At 42.2% G+C, this 25,000-nt stretch overlaps 1 protein-coding gene across 2 annotated transcripts in view; it reads left to right on the top strand.

The window, feature by feature from the left end:
- Window positions 1–25,000, top strand: part of ZEB2 (zinc finger E-box binding homeobox 2) — a 113,503-nt gene that overhangs the window by 86,691 nt on the left and 1,812 nt on the right. For both annotated transcript variants that reach the window (XM_071746435.1, XM_071746434.1), the window contains exons 3-9: window positions 931–1,002; window positions 7,302–7,490; window positions 8,151–8,365; window positions 10,905–11,013; window positions 11,862–13,831; window positions 16,223–16,403; window positions 24,792–25,000. The exon at window positions 24,792–25,000 is cut by the window's right edge and continues 1,812 nt beyond it. In XM_071746435.1, coding sequence (XP_071602536.1) covers window positions 931–1,002; window positions 7,302–7,490; window positions 8,151–8,365; window positions 10,905–11,013; window positions 11,862–13,831; window positions 16,223–16,403; window positions 24,792–25,000 — 2,945 coding nt within the window. The remainder of the gene's footprint in view (window positions 1–930; window positions 1,003–7,301; window positions 7,491–8,150; window positions 8,366–10,904; window positions 11,014–11,861; window positions 13,832–16,222; window positions 16,404–24,791) is intronic.

The following is a 25,000-nucleotide window of genomic DNA, read 5'->3' on the forward strand; positions in this document are numbered from 1 at the left end:
TAACCAGGCTGTATGTGCGAATACCTGTTGCACATGAACTAACAACTTAGCAGCAGGAAACCAAGTCTGATGGGCACTCAGAGGCTGAAACACCTCAGAAAAAACCCCACTCTTCCCAGCCATGGAGCTGCATCCCTCCAGCCTCTCCCAAATGCTGTTTTTAACTCATTCCAAACCCCTGGCTGCATGGAAATCAAACCGATCCGTGATAAATACAGAAGAAATCATTCTACACATACCGTGCTCATTTGCATGTGAATTAAGCCAATTTATGGCCATAAAGGACAGACTTTGTCAGCCCAGGGAGAGTGCACAGAAGATGCAAACAAATCGCAGGGGCAGAGAAGAGCTGCCCACAGTTGAGAAGTTGTCACATTTCTGCACCACTTGGTATTAATATGAGCTGAGCTTCCAGTGAGGTTACCATGACGGTGGCAGCTCAGATCTGTGTGATGATAGATAAAAAACAGAGATATAAAAACTTCTAGTGTCTTCCTTTTGTATTTGCAGTTTCTTCCAGGTACAGATCTCACAGTATCTGCTAGCAGATTTTTTCTCCGTATTTAAAAAAAAAAAAAAAAAAAGATAAAAGAGAGGAAAAAAAAAAATCCCTTTTTATGACCTGATTGCTTATTAGATTTGATATTAGGAAAAGCCCTTCATTTACTCTGAACAAATAGTTTTCTTTTCCACCACGGGCTGTCATGTTTAAAGTAAATAAGTTCTTACCCACCCGGCACCACAGAACTCATTCTGTTGTCAGAACAAAGCCATTGTACAGGGGTCCACAACAGCCCTTTTCTCTCCTGCCCTTAGCAGGATCCTCTCCCCCCACCCTCCCTTTACTACTGCCATGTGCTCCCTAGCTTTGTGTGTAAGCAATTCCATAACATGCCGATGCTAAGAAAAGTGTTTCTGCTTATTTCACAGAAGAAATGAAGGAAGATTATGACACTATGGGGCCTGAAGCCACAATTCAGACCACAGGAAACAATGGTACAGGTAAGGGACTGCGTGATCCCAGCATCGCTTTGCTCCCGTTTTGTGTAGGATTAGCTGGGCATGAAGTGACAAAACAACTTTTCTCTTGTTTTCAGTTTAACAATCAGGAAATATTTCCCTGATTCCTCCTGGGTTTTAATTCCCCCCCTCTCCCCTCAAGTTTGATGACAATGCTGCAGGGAGAAGCTCATTCAATGAGAGCCCTCTCTGCCTGTCCCTCAGTCCCTTACTCCTTTACGCTGCATCCATGTGAGCCAAGAGTTTTCAGGAGTGTGAGGAGATGTTTTCCCAGTGAGGATGAAGCTGGTATAAAGTAGCTGGACCAAGACATAGCAGTCATTTAATGAGGGTGACTGTCCAAAGAGCCTGGTAACCAGGATGGGATGCACCTTTCTTGGCAACCCCAGATTTGCCTGGTGAACACAGTCAGCTGCTTCAGAGACTGGAAAATTTTTTTCAGCAAGACACACATAACCCCCTTACATGGATACACAGACACACTTTAAATGCATATTTATGAGATTATTGTGTTTCTGGCTAATCTTTTTTTTTATTTTTTTTTCCCTTGACATCTCTTTCTTTCCCCTGTTCTTAGAAATCGATACATTTTGTGCAACAAGAAAAGGGGCAGAGATACTTAGCAGGCATCATCTCTGAGCCATCTCTTTATCTCTTTTTTTTCTTTTTTTTTTTCTTTTTTTCCTCTAGCAGAATAAAACAGCAAAAGGTTTCTGTTACTATTTTACTATTTCCTAATCCAAATGTCTTCAGGAGTTTACCACGTTCTTTCCAAAGGCCAGAAGGCCCTACTCCATCTTCAGCCCAGCTGAACTCCACACATCACCTGATTTTCTATTGCATTTTGCCACAACTGGAGATGCTTCAGATAGCTCCAACTTACACAGCTAAGAGTTTTCCAGTATAAGTACATTTTGATGCATTCTGTTATGAGATTTAGTTCATAGGTAATACCCTCTAGAAATATTACTGTAAAAGGTGGTACCTAAACCTTGCAAGGATTTTATTACTCACACTTTCCTAATATTAGTAACACCCACATAAAACCCCAATGCTCTTATTAAGTAACACAAAAAAATTACTTTATAATTCTTGAGGGGGAAAATAATAGGAAAATAAACCCATCTCACTGCTTTATTCATCCATTGGATTTCTTATGCATGAAAGGGGGGGTGGCACCAAGGCACAGTTTATCATTACATATATTCTTAACGATGTTGCCATACAGAAGTGGGTACATATATATTTTAAAAGCTTTTTTATTTCCAAGGGATGTTAATAAGCCGATAAACTGTGCTTAGCACTTGGAGAAATGGGACTTTAAAAGATGTCTGATTCAGAAATAAGACTTGATGGTTATCTGAATTACCATTACCAGTGCCTTTGAGGTCCCCTATCAGTCCGTGTGACTTCCTTTGCACATATTTTCCTTACCGTAAGAGGCCTTGACTCTTTCATACTTGCAATATGGTCTGCTCAAGGGAGAAGACTTCATGTCCTCTCAGCCCCTTCCCTTCCACTATCTGATGGTCTCTTCTGCCTGCTTGTCACTGGCCTCCTGGCATCTCTCTGGGGCATTAGGATGCTGTCCAGACCCTGCACAGCCCTGCTCCCAGCTCTGCCCAGGGTCCATAGGGTTTCCTGACTCTCCTGAAACCTGCTTTCTGGGGAAAAAGATAAGGGTTGCCCCTACCTGGCTTGCTGCACTGCAAACTTGTGGTTCAAAGAGTGCTTTGCACCTAGGTGGACTGCATTTAAAAAGCAAAATCTGCTCAGGACATTGCACCTGGTAATCCCTTCCTGGAATGTCCCCTGCAAAAGTCCCAGCCTCCTCTTTACTGTTAATGGGCAGTTTGATCAAAAAACTGACTAACAGGGCTGTTTTCTGCCCTGCTAGTGTTTAGTTCAGATCTTTTATCAGTGAGGCTCTCAGAGCCAACTCCTTCTGTGGAAGCTGCTGCCTGGGTAGGTTGGGTAGAACGTGATGCTGCAGTCTCCACAGTCTCTCAAGGATGATGTCAGATTATTTAGTTAGGTTATCACATCTGATAATTGAAATGTCTTTTCCAGTCTTTTCACCCTGAGTGGAAGGTGCCAGGTGGCTGTTAGGAGCTGCAGCCTCCTTCATGCAGAGTTATAACTCCCCCAGGTTGCCTGTTGAGGTGCCTCAACCATTATTTGGGGAGGAAAGGGAAGAGGTTGAGACATTAAAAATCCTTCCTGCCTGTTCTGGGAAATGTCCAAAATTTTCTTCTTTGGCCTCATTTTTTCCTCACAGGTAATAGGGTGATTTAATACTAATGTTTAATGAAATAGCTGAGCTTAGGCCAAGACTCAACCCAGTGAAAGAGGTTGGAGCAGTGACTCCATCTTCAATGAGAGCAGTACCACAGTGACCTTCTGGTCTCCAAGAAGGATGTTGGGGTCTTCCTTCGGGTTAACATGGGTTCTTCCAGATAGGCCTAGAAGGTTTTTCTCACTTAAGATAATGTGCCTCTCCCTCTTGACACCAGATCTTCCAGTGCTCTAGGACCTGGGCTGAGCACAGAGACAGGAAACGTCTTTAGGTTCCCTCACATACATCCAGCCAGACAAGTTGCTGAAGGTGCATGCAACAACCATGGTATATTTGTAGCACCAAATTCATTGAGGAATGTCATTAGTAGAGAAAGAAAACTAAAGGAAGAAATCTCCACTATTAAATTATTCTGCTGTTGTCAGAATAGCCACTTCCTTAGTGGTACTTGAAAAAGAAGTCTTGTTATCCATATATTAATCAGCTGCATTTTTATAATGAGCCATGGAGGCTTTATAGTAGAAAAGCAAAAGTGACCACTAGGGTGAACATTTCAGTTTTTAGTCCTGCTAAATCAGTTTAAATATTTCTGGGATTTCTGAAAAGGCCAATTGACAAAATGAAGAGTTTAAAAAATGTGAATGAATGAATTAATTAATTCCTATGGTTTATTTTATAATACCTGTTATGTTTATTACAGCTGGGATGTTTGCAGAAAATAGATTAATGAATTCCCTGTAAATGAACAGGAAAGAAAAATTCCTGGTTTTGGTTTCTGACATCTGAGAAACTTTGAGTAAAGATCTCTCAATATAATATAAAGAAGGGAAAAGAACAAAAAAACCCAAACCTTTTGAGGGAGGAAAACAGAAGTAAAACTTGGCAGGTTGGAGGACAGGCCGTTTTCAGGCTGTAATCTGTGTGTACCAATGGGGGCCTCTCACTTCCTGGATAATGAAGGCTGTGGTTTTATTAGCTTTGTTTGTGATTAAGGGCAGCTATCACCATCTCACAGGACAAGTTCCCACACAAAATAACTGGTCTCCCAAGCTCCTTGAACCCCTCTCTCACTTTATCTTGAAAGGTCCTAAATGCCTCCAAAGATATCTTCCCTCAATGTGCTTGATTTTGATGTGACACGGCCACACCAGCTTTGGGAGCTGAAAATATTTCTGCTCTCCAGGCTACAATAATTAATGAAAAAAAAAAATTATTTCTTTGGTGAGGTCACTCGTCGTAGATCTTGATGATGTTCTTGGCTTGCAGGAGGGGATGTGCAGTGTAGGTGCAGTGTTAGCCCACGAGGAATCTGGGAGCATGACTTTCTGTATGGAAAACAAATCAGGGCATAAGAAGGGAAGCAAGCTTTCCCCCCAGAAATCAAAAGAAGAAATCTAATGGTTATCAGATGAGTCTTTTTAATAGGGTGAGTTTCCAGCCATGTCAGAATTGTCGCTGGTGAGAACCAGCTACACATGGTCACCTTTTGTTGTTTATTTTAATCTGCAATGTTGCAGCCCTGGTTGTATTGTTTCAGTTAAGAATCTGTCAGCTTTTCCACTAAATCCCCTTGTTTTCAGGGGTTTAAAATGTAGACATAAACATTTGCTTTAGCTCCCAGATTGCACGCACAGACATAGAAGCTAAATAATCCAGAGAATTAGGAAGCCAAGGCCAGTAATATCACAGCAGTCCACCCCAGCCTGTTGGATCAGCTTCCAGATAGACTTAGGGTCAGGAAGGAAGAACCTCATTTGGGTTCAAGTTTGGAACTGAAGCTTCTAATATTAACTCAAGCCTTGCTTGGCAGCTTGAATTCCCATCTTGTAAATGAAGTTGCAACCTCCAAATCCCCCAGCTAGCTGGGAGGAGATGAAGACATGGAGCCTTTCCTCGGAGCCATTCCACCCTTTCCCCTTCCTGCTGCCTTATCTCCTTTCTGGAGAAAAACTCTTTCCCTGCTTCACAGGTAGGATTTACTGGGTCATGGCATGAATCTGGCAAAAGATAAGCTTGTTTTTCTTGGATGTGTGGGTAAGCCAGGAGAAGGAGCAGAGATGAGGTAGCGTCAGGCCAGAAGGTGGATGATCTTTACAACAGCTGGAAGGTCAAGGTGTAGCAAGGGGACAAAAAATAAGTTTCCATTGTCAAAAGTAATACCTCAGCTTGTTTCTGATGAAAAAAAAAATTAAAACCATAGTCTGATGCTTCCATGCATAAGGTGTCCTTCAGCGACTGCCATTTTGTTAGATTTCTCTCCCAGCAACAAAATGGAGGTAAGGTGTGAGGTCTTGTTCTCCATATCTGTGCTCCTTTTCTATAGATGCTGGGGGTTTATGGGAGGAGAAAAAGGAAAGCATTGCTTCTTGTGCTACAAACAAATGGTAGCAAGAGCTACAGAAGGACCACAGGAGAAGCACTATGGTGATGTAGTGATTCCCTACAAAACCACTTGCACTAGGAGCAGAAGTTTCCTTCCAAAAAATGGGGTCCCGTGCCCTGTGCCATTTGGTCACTGTCACTAAAATGCTGCAGAGTGGTTGAGAAGCTGTTTAGCTCATACCAAAAATAGGGCATATTTGTTTTAGCCAGAGGATTGGGTTTTATCAGCTAAAGGGATGAGTACCTACTTTTATTGATGACTGTGAGATCAGTGCTCCAGGTCAGGTGCTTTCAGGTCTCCAGTTGTGCCCTAGTCAGAGGCCATGTCTCATTCTGATCACCAGCATCACCTTACATTTATGGGGGAAACTGAGGCAAAGCACTGAGACGTTTCTAAACACCACAGAGCTGGTTAGTCTTTCATTTCCAGTAGTTACAAACCAGTAAAACCCCTTTGATTTCCATGAGTTTATTCCATATTGCTTCCTGGAGTTAGTGAGTGTAGAATTGTGCTATATAATATTTTACTTTCACAGGAACTGTAGAATAGTTTATGACATTGTCTCATTTTCTTATTTTACCTAAGGAGAAATACATTAAAATGTAATAATTCATAAGCTGTTCTTTTTGTTTATGGTCAGTTAAAAACAAGTATCTTTAATTCCCTGTCATCAGCTGTGTCTTCCAAGCCTTACTAATAAGAAAGAAAAAACCATAGGAAGAAAATGATCAGCTTATTTTTTTTCTGGTACAATGATATTAATATTTTTCTGTATTGTCATGGAATTTTTAAGGTCTTTGCAGTGTTCATACATGGAGGAAAAAAGCTTATTTTAAGTAACAGGATGTTTTGTGGTTGAGCATACATTATGTTTCACGGACAATAAAAAATTTGCTTTACAATTAAGGAAAAGAAGGAAAACTCTTGTACAGGCTGTAAAAGTGGTTTTAGGCTCCACATCCCTGTTATGGTCTGAAACATGTGGTTCTGTTTGCAGACATCTATGAAGCAATATTTTTTTTTTTTAAACAACCTATTCTGCCATTTAAGTTAATTTTTCAAGGAGGAAAAAAGAAATAAATAAAAACAAGATGTGAGCAACTGTCTGCTCATGTCTGCCATGGAAGAGCAGCCCAAGGCAGGACCTGTGATGGAGGAGACATGGTCATGTTCTTTACTACCTCCACCCACCACCTCTGATGCCAGACTGTCTGGGGGTCTGCAGGATCTGGGGGCAGCTGAGCTCAGTCCTGTAGGTCAAGTTCTGTTCATGCCAAAACCCATGGGTCCCCCAGGAGTCCCTTGAAGGTTCAGGTTCCAGAGGTGAAGGATTTACCTGCATTACCCAAGCCTCATAAACTTCTCCTGCTGCCCCGTTGAGCTCGTGTTCCTGTTAATTTAACAGCCTGCCTTCTCTTCCATCCACACTGGTGGAAAGCCTGCATTAATTTTATTAGGAGCTGGAGCAGGACTGATGAGAGCAAGGATCCAGCTGCAGCCCCAGCCTCGGAGCTCCAGCATGAACAAGCTCAGCCTGCAACACCAACCTCCCCGGGAAGGATGCGCTCAAACCCCCTTTCTTTTCCCTTTCTCTCATTTCAGTGAAGAACGCCAATTGCACGTCGGATTTTGAGGAATATTTCACCAAGAGGAAACTGGAGGAAGGAGATGGGCATGCAGTCAGCATAGCAGAGTACCTACAGCGCAGCGACACTGCCATTATTTACCCTGAAGCCCCTGAGGAGCTGTCTCGCCTTGGCACTCCAGAGGCCAATGGGCAAGAAGAAAATGGTGAGGCTGGAATTCATTTTTAGCCAGTATCCTGACCTCGTGCAGCTGTTGCAATTATAAATGCACTGCATGCCTGGGTGTTTACCTTAAAAATTGAAGAACAGCTGCAGCGGCATGGAATTTCATGAGCAGAGATTGGGGCTGTAATTTCAGTGTATTGTGATTTTTCAGTCAGCAGATTTGTATTATTTGGTGGGGGAACCAGAGAGCTGAATTGAAACAGTTGGGAGTTTGGGAAGTTTTCATCGAGTTTTAGCACAGCAAAAGGTGGGGTGGTCGAACCGTCGCACTCTTGATGCCTTTATAAATAAATGGAAAAGCATTGGTGGGAAGGATTCGGCCAACAGCATAATGTAATGTAACGAGCTGGGGCTGGAATGCAAATTGCCAATTGATCAGAAAAATTATTTCTTAGTTTCCCAGCCAGCAAGGCCTGCAGGAGGAGGGATGCCCATAATTAATTTCCTAGCGTGGTCCCGCGCGTCTGCCGTGGGCGTGCGCGGGTGCCGGTGCCGGTTGGAAGTCCCATCCCTCCCTCTTGGGCAGCAGATTGCAACGATTCCTGTCATACCATCCCGGGCAATCAGCCCATGAGCTGCCATTGATTTGTTGACCTTTTGGCCTGCCTCTTTCTCCCCCCCTCCTCATCCCGGGTTGCAGACCTGCCACCTGGAACTCCAGATGCCTTCGCCCAACTGCTGACCTGCCCCTACTGCGACCGGGGCTACAAGCGCCTGACGTCCCTCAAGGAGCACATCAAGTACCGCCACGAGAAGAACGAGGAGAACTTCTCCTGCCCTCTCTGTAACTACACATTTGCCTACCGCACCCAGCTCGAGCGGCATATGGTGACACACAAGCCAGGGACAGATCAGGTGGGGGGCTGGTTTTAAGTGATTTCTTTCTGTAATAACCCCTTAGAGGAACGATATTGCTTTGATTGGCAATCATTATTAATTTTTCATGGCATTTTGAAGATGCAGATCTTTTAATGGTAATAGCTTTAATTGAGGTCTAAATGATTTTTTGATGGTCTCTTCTAATATGATTTAATAGTCTTATGTTCACGATCGAATGAGTGTGTTAATTTCTAATTTAGAAATTTTATTTGCACTTTAACTTGACTTTAGTTTCGTTTTTATGTTCCTCAAAAAAGTGAATGAAACTGTAGCATTTTAATTATACATTATTAAACATCTCAGCAATTTTAATTCCATTTTTCACCTAGTTTTACTTTGCAGTGTTGCAAGTAGGAGCTCCAAGACATACTAAAAGATCCACTAATATTTTTTCATTACTTTCCGAGTCACCTTTTCAATCACGGGAAATTACGCGTATTTGGTATAATCGTTTGTTAAACATAATTACACATTTTTAGAATCACTCTCCCTACGGTACATATAGGCTGTCATTTGTGATTGTGCCACTAACACGTGCACGGGCAAGAGCGGCGGCATCGCTCTCATTCGTCTCTGCAATAAATCAAAGCAGTTTTTTCCTCGATGGGGTGCATGTAATATTATATCTGTACCGCTTTTAAGGAAATGCTGTGGATCTCAAACAGGTGACCAGGCTTCCCTAGTCCTCCTAAGCAGGCTGGCAAGAGACCTGTGCCACAAAACTCTTGTCATACCAGCAGAAAAACTACCCCTCTCCTTGCCAGGGAATTACTGCTGAAAACCCATCTAGTGGAGGGCTGGAGTGGAAACTCAAATGGCTTGGTTAGAACTTAAATAAATAGCTGTGTGCATTGTGTCAAGTTATAAAGGCTTTGTGCTGTATTTATTTTGCTTCAAAACCTGAAAATCATGATCGGCTCTGTTTCTCTTGGTAGGTTTTTCCTCAGCATAAGGTAAATTCAGTGAGGCAAACAGACATCTCCTCATCATGCAATTTTTGCAATTAGCATTTTTAAGAGAACCATATATTTTGCTCGATCCTAAATTGGTATAAATGGTTCCAAAGTGATTTCTCCTACTCTTCCCTTCCTGCGGCTTTTCCGGTAGATGAACGCATTTTCACGTGTATTTTTCCTAACCTGATCCACCATTAGGTTCTTTCTTTTGCTTCGTATCATTAAAAACACTGAGGAGAAAAAAAAAACCCTCACCATCCTGCCCAGATATTTATCCAATGCAACTGCCTGAAATTTCACATGCGAGAGCGCGCTGGTGCTGGCGCATTATGAATGGTAGCTTTGGTGTTGAAAAGTCCCCTCATTTGCTCATGGCATTTACAATTAGTAAATTAAAATGATTGTATCATATTAACAGTGGCACAACTAAAGTTTATAGTAGTCCTCAGAGGGCGATGGGGGGAGACAAAACAGCTGTTGCTGTTTGTTTATGCAACTCAGCAACATATGAGCGCGGGTCCCTCAATGGCGCGCGGCGGGCTGGGCTCTGCTTGATCTTTGAAGGTTGCTGCTGTTTGAACAAACCTCCCTGTGTCCCATGTAACACCATCTGTCTCGCCAGGAATGTGGGAAGAGGCAGCACACCCTCGCAGTTGTCATACCGTTTCGACGCTGCCTTTTTTTTTTTCTCCCCTCCTTTTTCCCCCCCCCTTCTCCCTTTCTCCCCCTCCTTTGCCTCCTGCTCCTGCAATAGGCTTTTGTGTTGTGGCTGCCTACAAAAGGCTGACCTCTCCTACCTTGAGCATCCAGAGTGGTTGGCTGCAATGTTAGTAATTTTATTAAATTTTTTTTTTTAATTATTTTTTTTTTTCCTCTCCAAATGCAAAGTCATGGGGCTTTTCTTGCCTATTGCAAAAAAAAAAAAAAAAAAAAAAAAAGGTCAGCTGCCTTTGATTATATGTTTTATGCCACTTTTAACTTTCCCTCGCCCCTTAGAAGTGCACCAGGGGAAAACATGGCACGAAAGGTAGCTCAAGTCTTCCCTGCTGCTCTGTGATTTTAAAAAACACTTCCAGCAGCAGCTCATGCTGAAGATGCAGTCACTTCTGCTTGATAATGAATTAAATCTTACACGAAATGCCACTAACGACAGTGTTTCTGTCTTTCCTACACACGCAGTAAACAGAATTTTTAAACAAGCGGAGTCCCACATGTTCAGAATCTGCTAGGAATATTAAGAGCCACAAATCTTCTTATAAAACAGTTTCTCTCATCGTAAGATACCTTAAAGCAACACATTTCTGATGAGAGACTTAGGAAATAATTCTAAAGCAAATATCGAATGCTCACGTGAAAGTACTTTCTCATTTGTTTCAGTTTACTGGCAACATTTTCGATATTTATTGCAACACTGCTGTGCCTGCAGACCTTTTGGTCCACTTGATAAATTCAGAGGCACATTAATTTTGTGGTTTTGTAAAGCTAGAAATTCATGGTTTCTCTTGCATAAAATTCACGTTGTTTTTTTTTTTTTTTTTTTTTTTTTAATCCCCTCCCAGCACCAAATGCTGACCCAAGGAGCAGGCAACCGCAAGTTCAAATGCACTGAGTGTGGCAAGGCCTTCAAATACAAACACCATCTGAAGGAACACCTGCGAATTCACAGTGGTGAGTAGCAGAGGTGCTGGTGTGCTCATTTGCATTTTGTTTAATTAGCTGAGTTTTAAAGACTGCTTAAAATTTACACAGTTCTGCTTCTGGCTTCTTGGAGCTACTATAAGGTATTTCAGAAGTGGTATCTGAGTCATCCTCATTTATCACGCTGTTAATACCGTGGTCTCGCTGAAAGATTTGGAAATAGTAAAGCTTCCTGCAAATAATATGGATTGTTTGCTCGGCAGTTGGAGTTCAGAAGCGTTCATTCATTTCTGTGCAGCAGGACCCTGAAGAGTCCATTATATTTTCCATAACAAAAAGTCCTCCCAACTGAAATACAGCTCATATTCTCAGATAACGAATAAGCACAGAGCATCTCCTACTCAATGACTCTCCTGCTTGATGTAGCATTCGGCACACAGAATGCCACCAGGCTCTGTCCAGGCACAAAGGTCCTAACAACAGGACTCAATTTCTCCTTTCCAGTGAAAATTCTTTTTTTTTTTTTCCTTTGGAAAAAAAAAAAAAGAAACAAACAAAAAAGAAAAATCATATTTGAATAGTTTTGGTTTAATTTGACACCCTTTGCCATTGATGCTTAGCTATAACTTGCACTGGTCACTCTGGAGCAAATCTCACATCTCAGCAGCTGTTGCTGGCTGGAGACTGTGTGTCCACACTGACTTCAAAACCCATAGAAAGGGGAGGTTAAAGGAGTGGTGGTGTGTGGCCATATTCAGAGAACTGATATTTTTCTTCACTATTAATAAGCAGATACACAGTTGGGTATCAAATGCGATCACTTACAGTTGCAGCAGCAACAGTGATAATTAACATTTGCTTTAATTATCATTTTTTAGGTGAAAAACCATATGAGTGTCCAAACTGCAAGAAACGTTTCTCCCATTCTGGCTCCTACAGTTCCCACATCAGCAGCAAGAAGTGTATTGGTTTAATCTCTGTCAATGGCAGAATGAGAAACAATATCAAGACGGGTTCTTCTCCTAATTCTGTATCTTCCTCTCCTACTAATTCAGCCATCACACAGCTGAGAAATAAGCTGGAGAATGGCAAACCACTTAGTATGTCTGAGCAAACAGGCCTACTGAAAATTAAAACAGAACCACTAGATTTCAATGAGTACAAGGTTCTTATGGCCTCACATGGGTTTAGTGCAACTAGTCCTTTTATGAATGGTGGACTTGGAGCAACCAGCCCCTTAGGAGTTCATGCTTCTGCTCAAAGTCCAATGCAGCACTTAGGGGTAGGGATGGAAGCACCATTGCTTGGGTTTCCTGCGGTAGGCAGTAATTTAAGTGAGGTGCAGAAGGTCCTACAGATTGTGGACAACACGGTTTCCAGGCAGAAAATGGACTGCAAGGCTGAAGAGATCTCCAAGTTGAAGGTTTACCACATGAAGGATTCGTGCCCTCCAGCCGAGGAACAAGGAGTTACCTCCCCCAATATTCCCCCCGTGGGTCTTCCAGTAGTAAGTCATAATGGTGCCACTAAAAGTATTATTGACTATACATTAGAGAAAGTCAATGAAGCCAAAGCTTGCCTCCAGAGCTTAACCACAGACTCGAGGAGGCAGCTCAATAACATTAAAAAAGAGAAGCTGCGAACCCTAATAGACCTGGTAACAGAAGATAAGATGATAGAGAACCATAATGTATCCACTCCATTTTCATGCCAGTTCTGTAAAGAAAGCTTTCCTGGTCCCATTCCGTTGCATCAGCATGAGCGTTACCTGTGTAAAATGAACGAAGAAATCAAGGCAGTCCTTCAGCCTCACGAGAACATGGTTCCCAACAAACCTGGAGTGTTTGATAAGCAAACCCTCTTGCTGTCATCAGTACTTTCTGAGAAAGGAATGACTAGCCCCATCAACCCATACAAGGACCACATGTCTGTACTTAAAGCGTATTATGCTATGAACATGGAGCCCAACTCTGATGAACTACTGAAAATTTCCATTGCTGTTGGCCTTCCTCAGGAATTTGTGAAGGAATGGTTTGAACAAAGAAAAGTCTACCAGTATTCAAGTTCCAGGTCACCATCACTGGAAAGGGCCAGTGCCAAGGTGGCGCTGGCTGCCACCAACAACACTCCCACTAAAGACTCTTTGTCAGCCAGATCTCCAATAAAGCCTGTGGACTCTATAACTTCACCATCTATAGCTGAACTCCATAACAGTGTTACTAATTGTGATACTCCTCTCAGGCTAACAAAACCTCCTCATTTTACCAATATTAAGCCAGTTGATAAATTGGACCACTCAAGGAGCAATACTCCTTCTCCTTTAAATCTTTCTTCCACATCTTCTAAAAACTCCCACAGTAGTTCTTACACTCCAAACAGTTTCTCTTCTGAGGAGCTTCAGGCTGAGCCTTTGGACTTGTCTTTACCAAAACAAATGAAGGAACCCAAAAGTATTATAGCCACAAAGAACAAAACTAAATCTAATAGTGTAAATTTAGAACACAACAGCGTTTCTTCATCATCTGAAAACTCAGATGAGCCACTGAACTTGACTTTTATCAAGAAGGAGTTTTCTAATTCAAATAATCTGGATAAAAGCACTAACCCAGTATTTGGTATGAACCCATTTAGTGCCAAACCTTTATACACAACACTTCCGCCGCAGAGCGCATTTCCCCCAGCCACTTTTATGCCACCAGTCCAGACCAGTATTCCTGGGCTGCGACCCTACCCAGGACTAGATCAGATGAGCTTCCTACCACATATGGCCTACACTTACCCAACTGGAGCAGCTACTTTTGCTGATATGCAGCAAAGGAGAAAGTACCAGCGGAAACAAGGATTTCAGGTAAATTGTTGCAACCCTTTTCTTTTGAAAGGTTAAATCTTAGTATTTTGTGATGTGTCCTCTTACAGAAGAAAAAGCCCATTTATACTGAGCATTTCTGTCAAAATTAGCAGGGGGGGGGCTTAGTCTGAACTTGCAAAAATACGATGGGGTAGGAGAACAAATTGCAATTACCTTAAGAGTACCTCTGCTTGGGTTAAGAAGCAGTATCAATACCTTTGAATAGGTATAATGCTCATGCTGTGAAGAGTTCAGTCATTCCCTATGAGAACTGTGTCTAAATAATAATAATGTTAATGAAAAGTCCCATCCTGAAATAAAATACAAAAGAAAAAAAAAAAAAAAGGAGATTTTGTAGGGAAACTGATCTCTTCAGGGCTCCCCTCAAAGTGAGCATAACTGCATTGCACTGTGGGGAAAAAGAGCAGTGGGAGACTTCGGGGGAGTCATCATTGAAATCCTCAAAACTTCCTTATCCATGTTTTTTTTTGGAATTACTGGTGCACTATGGATGGGAATGGCATTCTCTCTTCTCATGAATGTCTGGGTGATGATAAACATTGATGTGTTGCTTCATCACAACCCTTTCCTTCAGCCCACCTACTGCCCTTTCCTGCCCACCAGTCCTTTAATCCCCACCAGTCATCTGGAACAGCTTCGGAAAAAAAAGAAAAAAAACAACCCCAGAGAGATTAAACAAAATTATTTAGGAGAGGTACCAGATAGGGCCCTTAATCTCAGACAAAGTCTTTCAGTGGACACCTAATCTGGGTCAGCACTTCTTCGTGCCTGGGTTAAACCTTTAATCCTTTTCCCGGGTCGTCCCAGAGTCAATACATGAGTGGCAAAGGATTTCACCCCTTGCACGCCTCCAGCAAAGGGCTGCTCTGCACAAGTCATCTTCTTTTATACCTTTTTGCTGGGCATATTCAGATCTATAGTACAGAGTTTAGTCAAATGAGATTAACTGATTATAGATTAATAATTTTTTTGTGTGCGTGCGTGTTCCCCTATGTCCTATTACAGTCTATTAGTAATTTTACTGAGTAGTAAAATGTTTTATAGTTTCAAATGTGAAAATCAGGTATGGTTTTACATTCCAGGCTGTAATCCCTCTTTGCACAATAGGAGCATAAATAGCACTGCACCTCCATAACAGCTGTTCCACTATTCCAATTTACAGTACATCTGCCCTCTTTGTAAATGTATTTAAGCCTATTTAATCTTCTCTAATATTAATTAGTGCAAACCTAGTCTAAGAAAACCAAACTGTGTGATAGCAAATGGAAATGTATGTTATCATGCAAGTTTGCACTCTCTTTGGATCAAGACAAAATAAATATCAAGAAATTTAATAATTTACTGATCCACATTCATTATTGCTTAATGCTGAAGGCTGTTTTAACATAGATAGAACATTGATAAAAAGTGTTATTAATATTCCCTATTTCAAATTACAAAATTAAATATAAAAATATGGCTTGAGGCCTTTAGTCGGCAGACATACATTTAAATGGATTGCATAATAATAACAGTTATACCTAAATATAAAATTCAATTAAAACCTTTTACAGATACAGAATATATCCACGTTTCAGTGTTTCGAGATGAATGATCTCTTAGCTGTTGCTTGCACCCACCTCTTTCAGGTGTTAAGATACTTTTTGCCACCCATGGAGAGCCTCTCCTTTGCATTTTCCACTCCTTGAAAATATTTACTTCTCATGTTATCACATGAGTACTGTTTACTTGAGTAAGTCATATTATTGCAGAGTGGTCAAAGACAGAAAGTTGACTGGAAACAGGCTCCTCGTTATTTCCTCAGTTCCCATCAGCTGTAGAATCACAGAATGGGTTGGAAAGGACCTTTAAGGCCCCTTTAGTCCAACCCCCCTGCAGTGAGCAGGGACATGTCCACACAATCAGGTTGCTCAGAAACCCATCCAACCAGACCTTGAATATTTCCAGGGATGGGGCATCTCCCACCTCTCTGGTCAGGCTGTTCCAATGCCTCACCACCCTCAGCATAAAAAATTTTCATCTTAATACCTAATGTAAATCTCTCCTCTTTTAGTTTAAAACTAGCCCCCCTTAGCAACAGGCTCTGCTAAGAAATCTGACCCCATCTTTCTTATAAATCCCCCTTTAAGTACTGAAAAGTCACCAGATCTCCCTGGAACCTTCTCAAGACTAAACAACCCCCACTCTCTCAGTCTTTCTCCATAGGAGAGGTGTTCCAGCCCTTGCGTCCTTTTATGGCTTCGCAGTTTTATTACCAATGGGTTCCTAAGCTAAGGAACTTTTTTATGTCATGATTTTAACTTTTCTGGGGTGGTTGGTTCCTCTGTGGGCAGAAACAGCTGGCGTTGCTGACGGGTGGTTCCCTCACAGGGAGAATTGCTTGATGGAACCCCAGACTACATGTCCGGCCTCGACGACATGACGGACTCCGACTCCTGTCTGTCCCGAAAGAAGATCAAGAAGACAGAAAGTGGCATGTACGCATGTGACTTATGTGACAAGACATTCCAGAAGAGCAGTTCCCTGCTGCGACACAAATACGAGCACACAGGTAGAGCGGCCACGCGCGCCAAGGGGAGGGTTGAGGCCCGTGCTGTGCTCTTCACGATCTTTCGTGAGCACACTTGTGCGATGAATGGTTTGGTAGGTGCTGAGGGGGACGAAATAGTATTTTTTGCTCAGTTCAACTTATTAATTTTATTTTTTTTTTAAAGAAAATGGTTACTCCTTGCGAAAGGACTGCTGGATGTGTTGGGGTGAATCTCAGCAGGTTCTAAGCGAGTCACCATGCTGAGCAGGCTGGCAGTCACGGTGCTCAGCATCTCACAGGATGAGCCCTTGCCAACAAGACTGTCCCTAGCACTTGGGAAGGAGTGCAGCTTAGTCAACATAAAGTCTGGCATGGGAAGGAAGGGTGACAGCATATTTCTGGTTTCTTAGGCACTATCTGACCCTGCGCCGTTTAATCCAATAGAAAAACTTCCCCTGACGTTAGCAGGGCAAGAGCTGGCTCTGGCCAAGTTATCTCAAAGCAAACAGCTCACTGGGGTTGCTCTCACCAAGATTTTGCACACCAGAAGTGCAGTCAGGTTGCATTTTGCTTTTTTTACTTCTCGGTGAATGCCCGGGGATGGTTTCCTTCTTTCCCAAGTAGGAACTGATTTTTTTTCTAGTTCAAGGAAGCTTGCCAAAACTCACTGTGGATTGTCAGCTTAAAAGAATATTTTTGGTTTGAAAAAGACCCTCCATCAACATTAGGCTGGCCATGGTTCCCCTTGCAGGCAGTGCTCCCTCCCTGCCATCAGTGAGGAGAGGCACCAGCCCAGAGGTGGACACATCAGCTCAGCATGTTTTAGTTAGGGGAAAAGGGGACCGGAGGTCCTTAAATAATAGAGATATCAAGTTATGTTAGACAAAGGGTATGTGAATTATCATGTGAATTATTGTGCAGCAGGACATAAACCAAACTCCAACTTCCTAGAGTTAGAAAAAGCTTACTCAGGAGGAAACTTTTCTTAACTTTGAAAGCTGAGTCCTACTTCAGGAAATGAAGCAAGTCACATCATCCTTCAATCTCACCATGTGACGGTAAAGAACTTATACCTTTCTATTAATACATCTTCCAGGCTGCACATAACCATTTGGCATTTCACATAAGTGATCGTGGGCCTTTAAAAAAAAAAAAGATTCTTTGTTATTTTTCCTCCTTATTATTTTCTTCCAAAATTTAGCTAATAGCACCCAGGAAGATTGAAAATAAGGCGGTTAAAATATACGTAGGATTAGAAAAGAAGATTAAAAGGAACATTTTTGACTAGATAAACTAGTTGAGTGGTGGAATGTGCTTCTCACTATGTTATTCATATCAAATTGCTTATTCAGTAGAAGAAGCTTTTGAAGGCTTTACATCCCTGCACCTTGCCTCTCCTGAATGATTTTATTACAGCCATCTGCAAACATTATGGTTTACTACACTACTACTGTAAAGCTCTTATGTTAGAACTGGCCTTCATATATATTGGGATCTGGACATATGGTTGAATCCCATAAAGTTGGTAGTCCATAAGATCGACAGACATATGGTTGAAAGGCTGAAAATTTGACAAGCTGAAATGTGTACAATCACCTTGATTTGCAAAATAAACTGCATTTGCAAAAGCAAGAAATATGTTCTGGGCCTTAAGTAGCACAGGAGCCTACTGCCTCAAAAAATGTCCTATGGCTGTGGTATAGGGACTTTTCTCCTTCTTTGCTCTTGTCCCCTTCAGCTTCTGAACTCTACATCCAACAGTTTTATGGGATTCAGTCTTATGATCCAGGACATGTATAGGTGTCATATTTAATAAGCTAGAACACATCAGCAAGCTTGAGGAGACAGGAAGGATGATCTTGTGGGCAGAGGTGCCGAGAGCACCGTGCTCTTTTCTGATTTCCTCTGCGAATTTCAGCAAATTGCTTCATCTTTCTCTCACCTTCACCCATCTCTGAACTCTGAGGGAAATAATACCAGCCCGCCTTCCCTGGGTGTTGTAAATCTTAATTCATGCAGGCTGAAATCCTGTGATGGAACTCGTTAGATAAAGTGTGAAGTATTAAGGAGGCATTTGCTTGTATGGAGCCTCAGCGCATCACACGAAAGTTTGATGGAGGTGGTTGGGAGCTCTGGAGACCTTGGCTGGGCTGGTCTCCATAACTCATTCACAGCCTTCAGAAGGCACACTGCACGTGGACTTTGGCTAATGGCTTGGCTTGCATCTTAAGTGAATTGCAAATTAGTTTGATAGTTTTGGAAAAAAGCTGGTAATTGCATTAGTAGCACAGGTGTGAACCTGTACTCCATGTTCAGTGAAAGGAATCGAGTGGAAAGTTCACGCCACCTTCTGTGTTTGGGAGCAGTGTAAGAGTAGGGCCACTTTTTTTCAATCACCTTTTTGAAAAAGGGAGCTTCTTTTCTGAGGGGGTTGCTGTTTTCTGGCCAGCTGATCAGGATCAGCTCTTATTTCATTAAAAATGTATTTTCAGAGGAATTGGAACACTTCCTGTCTTTCCTGGAGAAGCACAAATAGTGGATGTTGTGTACACCGATGTCCTTTTTCCTATGGAAAAAAAAATATGTGCTTGTTGAGGTCTTTTTTTTTTCTGATATTTAAGCATTCAGAGTTTTCTTTGTCACTGCTTCTCATAGTCCACATACCTATTGCAACCAAGGCTAGAATGAGGATTAAAAAAGTCAGAGAGAGGCCATGTTCCTGCTAAACATGTAGCCCAGAGAAATTATTTGCAGCAAAAAATAACAGGTAATAATTATGTGAGCTGCCAGAATCATGTGCAGAACCAACTGTTGTAAAGGAGAAAACAGGAATGTTGTAGGTATTGAGCTGAGTTTCATCCCAGGGCAGTAAAAAGAATGGGATTTGGCCAGTTCTTTGTGTCAGCCCAAGAATTTTTAGTAGGACCGTGGGGCTGCAGATCAAGGAGCTCTGTGTTTACCTCTACAGCTTGAGCACAGTGGAAAATGAGGCCCAAATTTCACAATCTGTAATTTTTAATTTATGCAGTATTAGTGGTTTTCGGCAGTAGCTTCTATGTTTGTGTGGAGGGGGAAAATTTCTTGCATTACTGCAATGGATGAATTGCACTGGTGCAATCTGAAATTCAGTGTAGAGGCCACTGGTTGCTGCAGGATGAAATCCTGCCAAGTTAATTTTGGGATGCTCTTTGATTTTAAGAGAATCTATGTGCACATTTTAGAGTCTGAGCTTCACAAGATCCCATTTCTTTAAAACCAGGGTACACAGCACTACAACTGGGGTGCAGAGCATGGCAGAGAGAACAGTGCTCAATTTTCCTGTGAAGTTTTATGATCTCATCCTAACTTTGGTCAGGCCAAAACTGGTTATCAGTGCTGGGCTGATTCAGGAGTAAGGTGCAGATCAGTGTTTGTTCTGCCCATGTCTGCCACACACCAGCTTTGTCGTAGCGTCACAAGGAAACCTCCAGCCCGCCTGTTCTGCAACAAAAGCTGGAAACAGTTTTTCAGAATCCTACCTAGAAATTTTAAATCCTTTCATTGTTGTTCTATATTACATCATATTCTATTTTATTACTTGTGTGGGCTGCCGAGGGCCTCATAGCTGTGCTGGTTCTTTCATCCTTTCCTTTTCCACTGTATATTTTATTAAGACCTCTTTTTTATTTTTGTAGCTTTCATGCTGATGCAAGCACTAGTTTTATTTCCAGATTGATTCTGTAAACTAAATATTGTTCTTGAGCCTGGTAGCAAATCAGCTCTTTCTGGCTAGTATTTTGAATTCCCAGCTCAGGAGTTTTCTTTATTTAGAGCTTGATTCATAAAAAATTTACATGCTATTTAAAGGTTATTTTTTTTCTTGCTTTACTCTGATACAAGTTTAGAATTGCCCATTTTACACTCAAGTGAAGAAAAAAAAAAAAAGGATATATTCTATGCTTTTAAAATTTGTTTGGTAGACAGGGCCTCCTATTCAAAAAGGAACAGGTGCAGCTTGGGCAATTAAATATAAATTGCATTTATCTTGCACCTTTGACCGCATCGCTGTGCTCTGGCCACTAATCCATCTCCATTGGGACTACATCTAACATCCAAACCCCCAAGCAGCTTCAAAAGACCTCCCTGTCATAAAAATGTTTCCCTCTTTCCTCCAAAGAGTGGGGTCCCTGTTTGTCCCCCTCCCATAGAAGAAAAACCCACTCACCTTATGCCAAGGGTGGGTGACATTTAGGCTGGGACCAGTGGACTGGTTATGATCTGATGTCTCATGACTTTCATACCACTGCAAATGGGAAACACGGAGCATTTAAGAGACTTCTAGCCCAGGAAGATTCAAGAGATACTCACTGCTAGAGATTTTTTTCTGTTGTTTTAACAGAAATACAATTTTAGAGACTTTGAAAACAGATTAGTTGCAATTTCCCCTCTGTACATTGAGCGCTGGTCCCTGTGGGGACCTCTCTTTGCAGATGGTGGAGTACAAAATAAGCCCCAACATTTCCTTTAGATGTGTGAGAGAGATTTATCATTTAGTTTCACTGCAAAACACAACTACCTCAGGCACACAAGTGTTTCATGAGCCCTCCTTTCAGCTGGGTACCTCCCTTCTAACTCCATCTCCCATGGGTGACACAGAATGGGTAAAACCTGTCAGGTGGGAGGTTCAAACCTGCTTCCTCTTGACCTGTCTCTACTCTACTGATGTTATAACTCTATGTGACAATGTGTGTAAGCTGAGAAAGCTGCTGAGACTACCTACAACTGTAGGTCTTTCCCATCAACCTACAGTTGTAGGTTCTCCCCATCCACCTACAGCTGTAGACTTCTCCCCGTCTTTAGTGCAAAATAACCTATTTCAGCTTTATTTTATGGCCTACCAGTGCATTGTAGGGATTAGGAACTTCTGAATTGCTGAAATACTGGCTTTTGCACATGGGGAAAAAAAAAAAAAGGGAATTGTTCCGCAAATGTTCAGAAACCTGATACATTTAAAAACATTTTTCAATTAGTGTTGTAACAGCTGCACGCTGTGCACTGCTAAGGTATGTAGTGTGGTGTCTGAACAAAGAACTTTGCTCAAGCTGTCATGTTCCCTCAGATCAAAATGGAGTCCTTGATATGGATGTGGTAGACTAAATAGCTCTAGTGTAGCCTTTTTAGTAATAATACAAATTAATATGAAAATATGAAGCATTTAATCTTCTCGCTTCTAAATTAATTTATAAAATATGGATGATTCCCTGCCAGGTTACCTCTGTGCTGGCTGTGGGGAGGCCCCAGGTAGTATGAGTGCAGTGTTGTGTGAAAGCCATGTGCAAAGGATGAGCAAAGCTGGCAAAGGACTGAGGGATGAGCACATCACCCAGCCTTGGGGAAGGGTATGTGGAAGCCAGGCTGGATGAGGAGCAGTGGAGGTGATTGACTTATGTCTGAGGAGAAGAAAAGTGCTGGGTTACTGAATGGAGCAGGGTGAGGAGAGTGTAGTGGGCACTAAATATTGTGTGCATCAGAATTATCAGGAAGTTTGGAGTCACGGAGAAGGAGCAGATGTGGAGAAGTGGAACAAGACAAAGGTTGAGCTCACTAGTGTTAGGGAAAAGTAAGTCAGAGGGAGGGACTGACACAGTGTGGGCAGTTCAGCAAGGAGGACACAAGAAAAGGTGCTTAGGTCTACAAGGTAGAAAATTAGCAAGCATAGAGATTCTGGTGAAGGGAGGGTAGCTTGTTGCTCTGGGTGGGCTCAACAGGACAGCTGGGATGAGGCAGGGATGCAGGCAGGAGTATCTGGAGCATCCAGCTGGGTGGTTGGTAGCGTTGGGAAAGCTCCCACCTTACGCAGAAGGGTTATCTTCTGTCAGCACAGGGGTCTGAAGAGGGCTTAGGTCAAGATCTCTAAGCTAATTTTAGTAAATGACTTGATTGTGTTGAAATCTCCCCAGCTAAGGCTGTGGGATTCCCCTTTGTTGGCAAAACTTGTGCTCCAAATGGCAGGTAGTTACCTCCCAGCTCTGGATTCCGTGCTGGAGGTTCAAAGGCTGGAGGTCAGACCTGGAGGTTTAAAGCCAAAATATGCATTACAGCTCAAAGCCCAGAGGTTTCTTCAAGCTTGACTTTTAACCAACAAGTTGAACTGTCAAAAATGCGTATTTAGGAAACAGATCATAAAAGCAGTGCTGCTATAATTCAATATATCAAGCTTGAATTTTTAATTTCGCTGTGAAGGAAAAAAAAAAAAAAAAAGAAACCCTGTGTGTGTGCAAGCTTAGGAAACTCTCATACAAAGAAACGTAGTTTGAGTCCCAGTTTCCAGGCATCCACTAATTTCCCTGTCACTTTGGTTATTCTATCTGGGGTTTCTCCTCTATTTTCCTTCCTGCCAGATCTCCCCTTCATTTCATAACACACAATTTTTGGCTTCCTTGAGCACTCGTTAATCACACCTTATTAAATGTGAACTTTCACAGTGGGACTTGAAGGTAGCTGTGACTAGATTGGGCAAAAAAATTAACATATTCCTTGGTACTCGTTCTTAGCGACTTTGCTATGGAAGTGGAATTTTTTTTCTGCCTGACTTTCCCTGATCTTGAGTCCCAGCTGTGACTGCAGAGGAAAACAAAGCAGATCAGGTTCATAAAGAAGCAGCTTGAGTTTTCCTGGAAGTCGAGATCTTCCAGTGGTCTGAAAACAGTTTTATTTTTTCTGCTGGATTTCTTTCCATGCTGACACTGCTGGTTTCCCATTTTCCTGGCCCATTGCTCTCAGTTGGGTTGTTCTTGCCTACTCTTCACCATACTCTTCCTCTCTTTAAGAATTAACAGAATACCACATTTTAGAACTGACACGATGGGGAGGGCTCTGCTGTGAAGTTTATTCCTCTTCTGGTCACATGCCACATCAGCTAAGTATGATAAATACACCCGAGGAATCAGCCAGTTTACTAATAAATTCCTAATGATCTGCTCTAGCAATAAGACATGCAAAGCTGGGTTCTGCATTTCAGGCACCAGATACCAGCAGTTTTATATATGTAAAAATAGCATGAAACATAACATAATGACCAATCGGCATTGAAATTGCATGGTTGCACCACTCTGGAGCATTCAGTTGAATTACATGAAATTTATCATTTGACATTTTAAAAAAAAATCTTTAAATCTGGCTGAAGGTACTAATGTTTGATTTTGTTTTTTGCCTTCTGCAATCTAAGTTTGGTGATTGGTCTTCACTAATTCCAATCTTTGCACCATATGTTATGTCTGGATATCTCACGGTTGCATCATGCTTTGCTGAGTTTTGTCGTGTGGCATCATGCTGACAAGAATTTTTTTGTCAGCTCTATTTTGGAATTAAGCTTTCAGTATGGCAGTTCTGGAAGGTGTTGAAGGCATTCCTGTGCTATTTGTGGCCTGGGATCAACCAGATGTGTTTAGGCTTGGCACTGGTTTTGAGTTTCAAACATTGGTTCGAAACTGCCTGAAATGCCAAAGGAAATACTGTTTTCTGCAGCTTAACACTACTTTAGCACTCAGTGAGTGGCTGACAACATTTTATTTAGAAACTCCTTCTGCTTCCGTGGCAGATGTATATATTTGTATTTGCTCACGTGGTGGGGGAAAAAGAATGTCTTTCAGTCTTTGAGGGCTTCCTTCCCTGGGTGAGAGCTGGAGGAGAGGACCCCTGCGGTGGGTTGGTGTGGGTCCAGCTCTGGTCCTCCCACCACCAGCAGCAACCTCGAGGACTCCAGGAGTCCTGGCTCCCTCTGTTGCTGTCACTGGACCCATAGTATGTGTTGGGTGTGTCTCAAGGTACCTTGTGATGGACTCTACTTAGGGTGTCACATGTGGGGAAGTGTTGGCCAGGGGTTGGCTTGCGGTTACGTGGCACCAACAGCGAGGGCACACATAGGATGTTGGCTTCCTGCTCTTCATGAGCAGCTTGCACAAAGAAAACCTTAAGAAGCAAAGGTCTTTACAGGCTCACCTCTTCACTGTGTGTGTATGATGCTGTCAGCAGAATTATTTATAAATAGGGATATTTTTCAAACATTTTCATGGGTGTCAGCTGCTCTCTAGAGCTGCCAGTTTCCCATTGATGCTCTCTGAGTCATTTTCTTCATTATCCTGAGCTGCTTGAGTAAAATGACTACAATCAAAAGCATCTAGAGCCTAAGTTGTAGCATAAATGTGGTGGGTTGTTTTTTTCTTTGTTTCGTTGATTTTTTTGTTTCTTTGTTAATTCTCTTTTTTTAAACAGAGCTTCCTTTAAAAATAAGAAAGTGGGGAGCAGGGGGGTTCAGGCGTCGTGTTGCTCGAGCACCTGCCAGAGCAGCGGCTGGGCAAGCGAGGGGTGGGGAATTTACCCATCCTTACCCCTGTAACTCACCTGTGTCCTTTTTTTCCTTTCTGGCAGGAAAAAGACCACACCAGTGTCAGATTTGCAAGAAAGCATTTAAACACAAGCATCACCTGATTGAGCACTCGCGCCTGCACTCCGGGGAGAAGCCCTACCAGTGTGACAAGTGCGGCAAGCGCTTCTCGCACTCGGGGTCTTACTCACAGCACATGAATCACAGGTATTCCTACTGTAAGAGAGAGGCAGAGGAGAGGGAAGCAGCTGAG

This window comes from Heliangelus exortis, chromosome 6 (genome assembly GCF_036169615.1).
Source record: "Heliangelus exortis chromosome 6, bHelExo1.hap1, whole genome shotgun sequence".
NCBI classification, from domain to species: Eukaryota; Metazoa; Chordata; class Aves; order Apodiformes; family Trochilidae; genus Heliangelus; species Heliangelus exortis.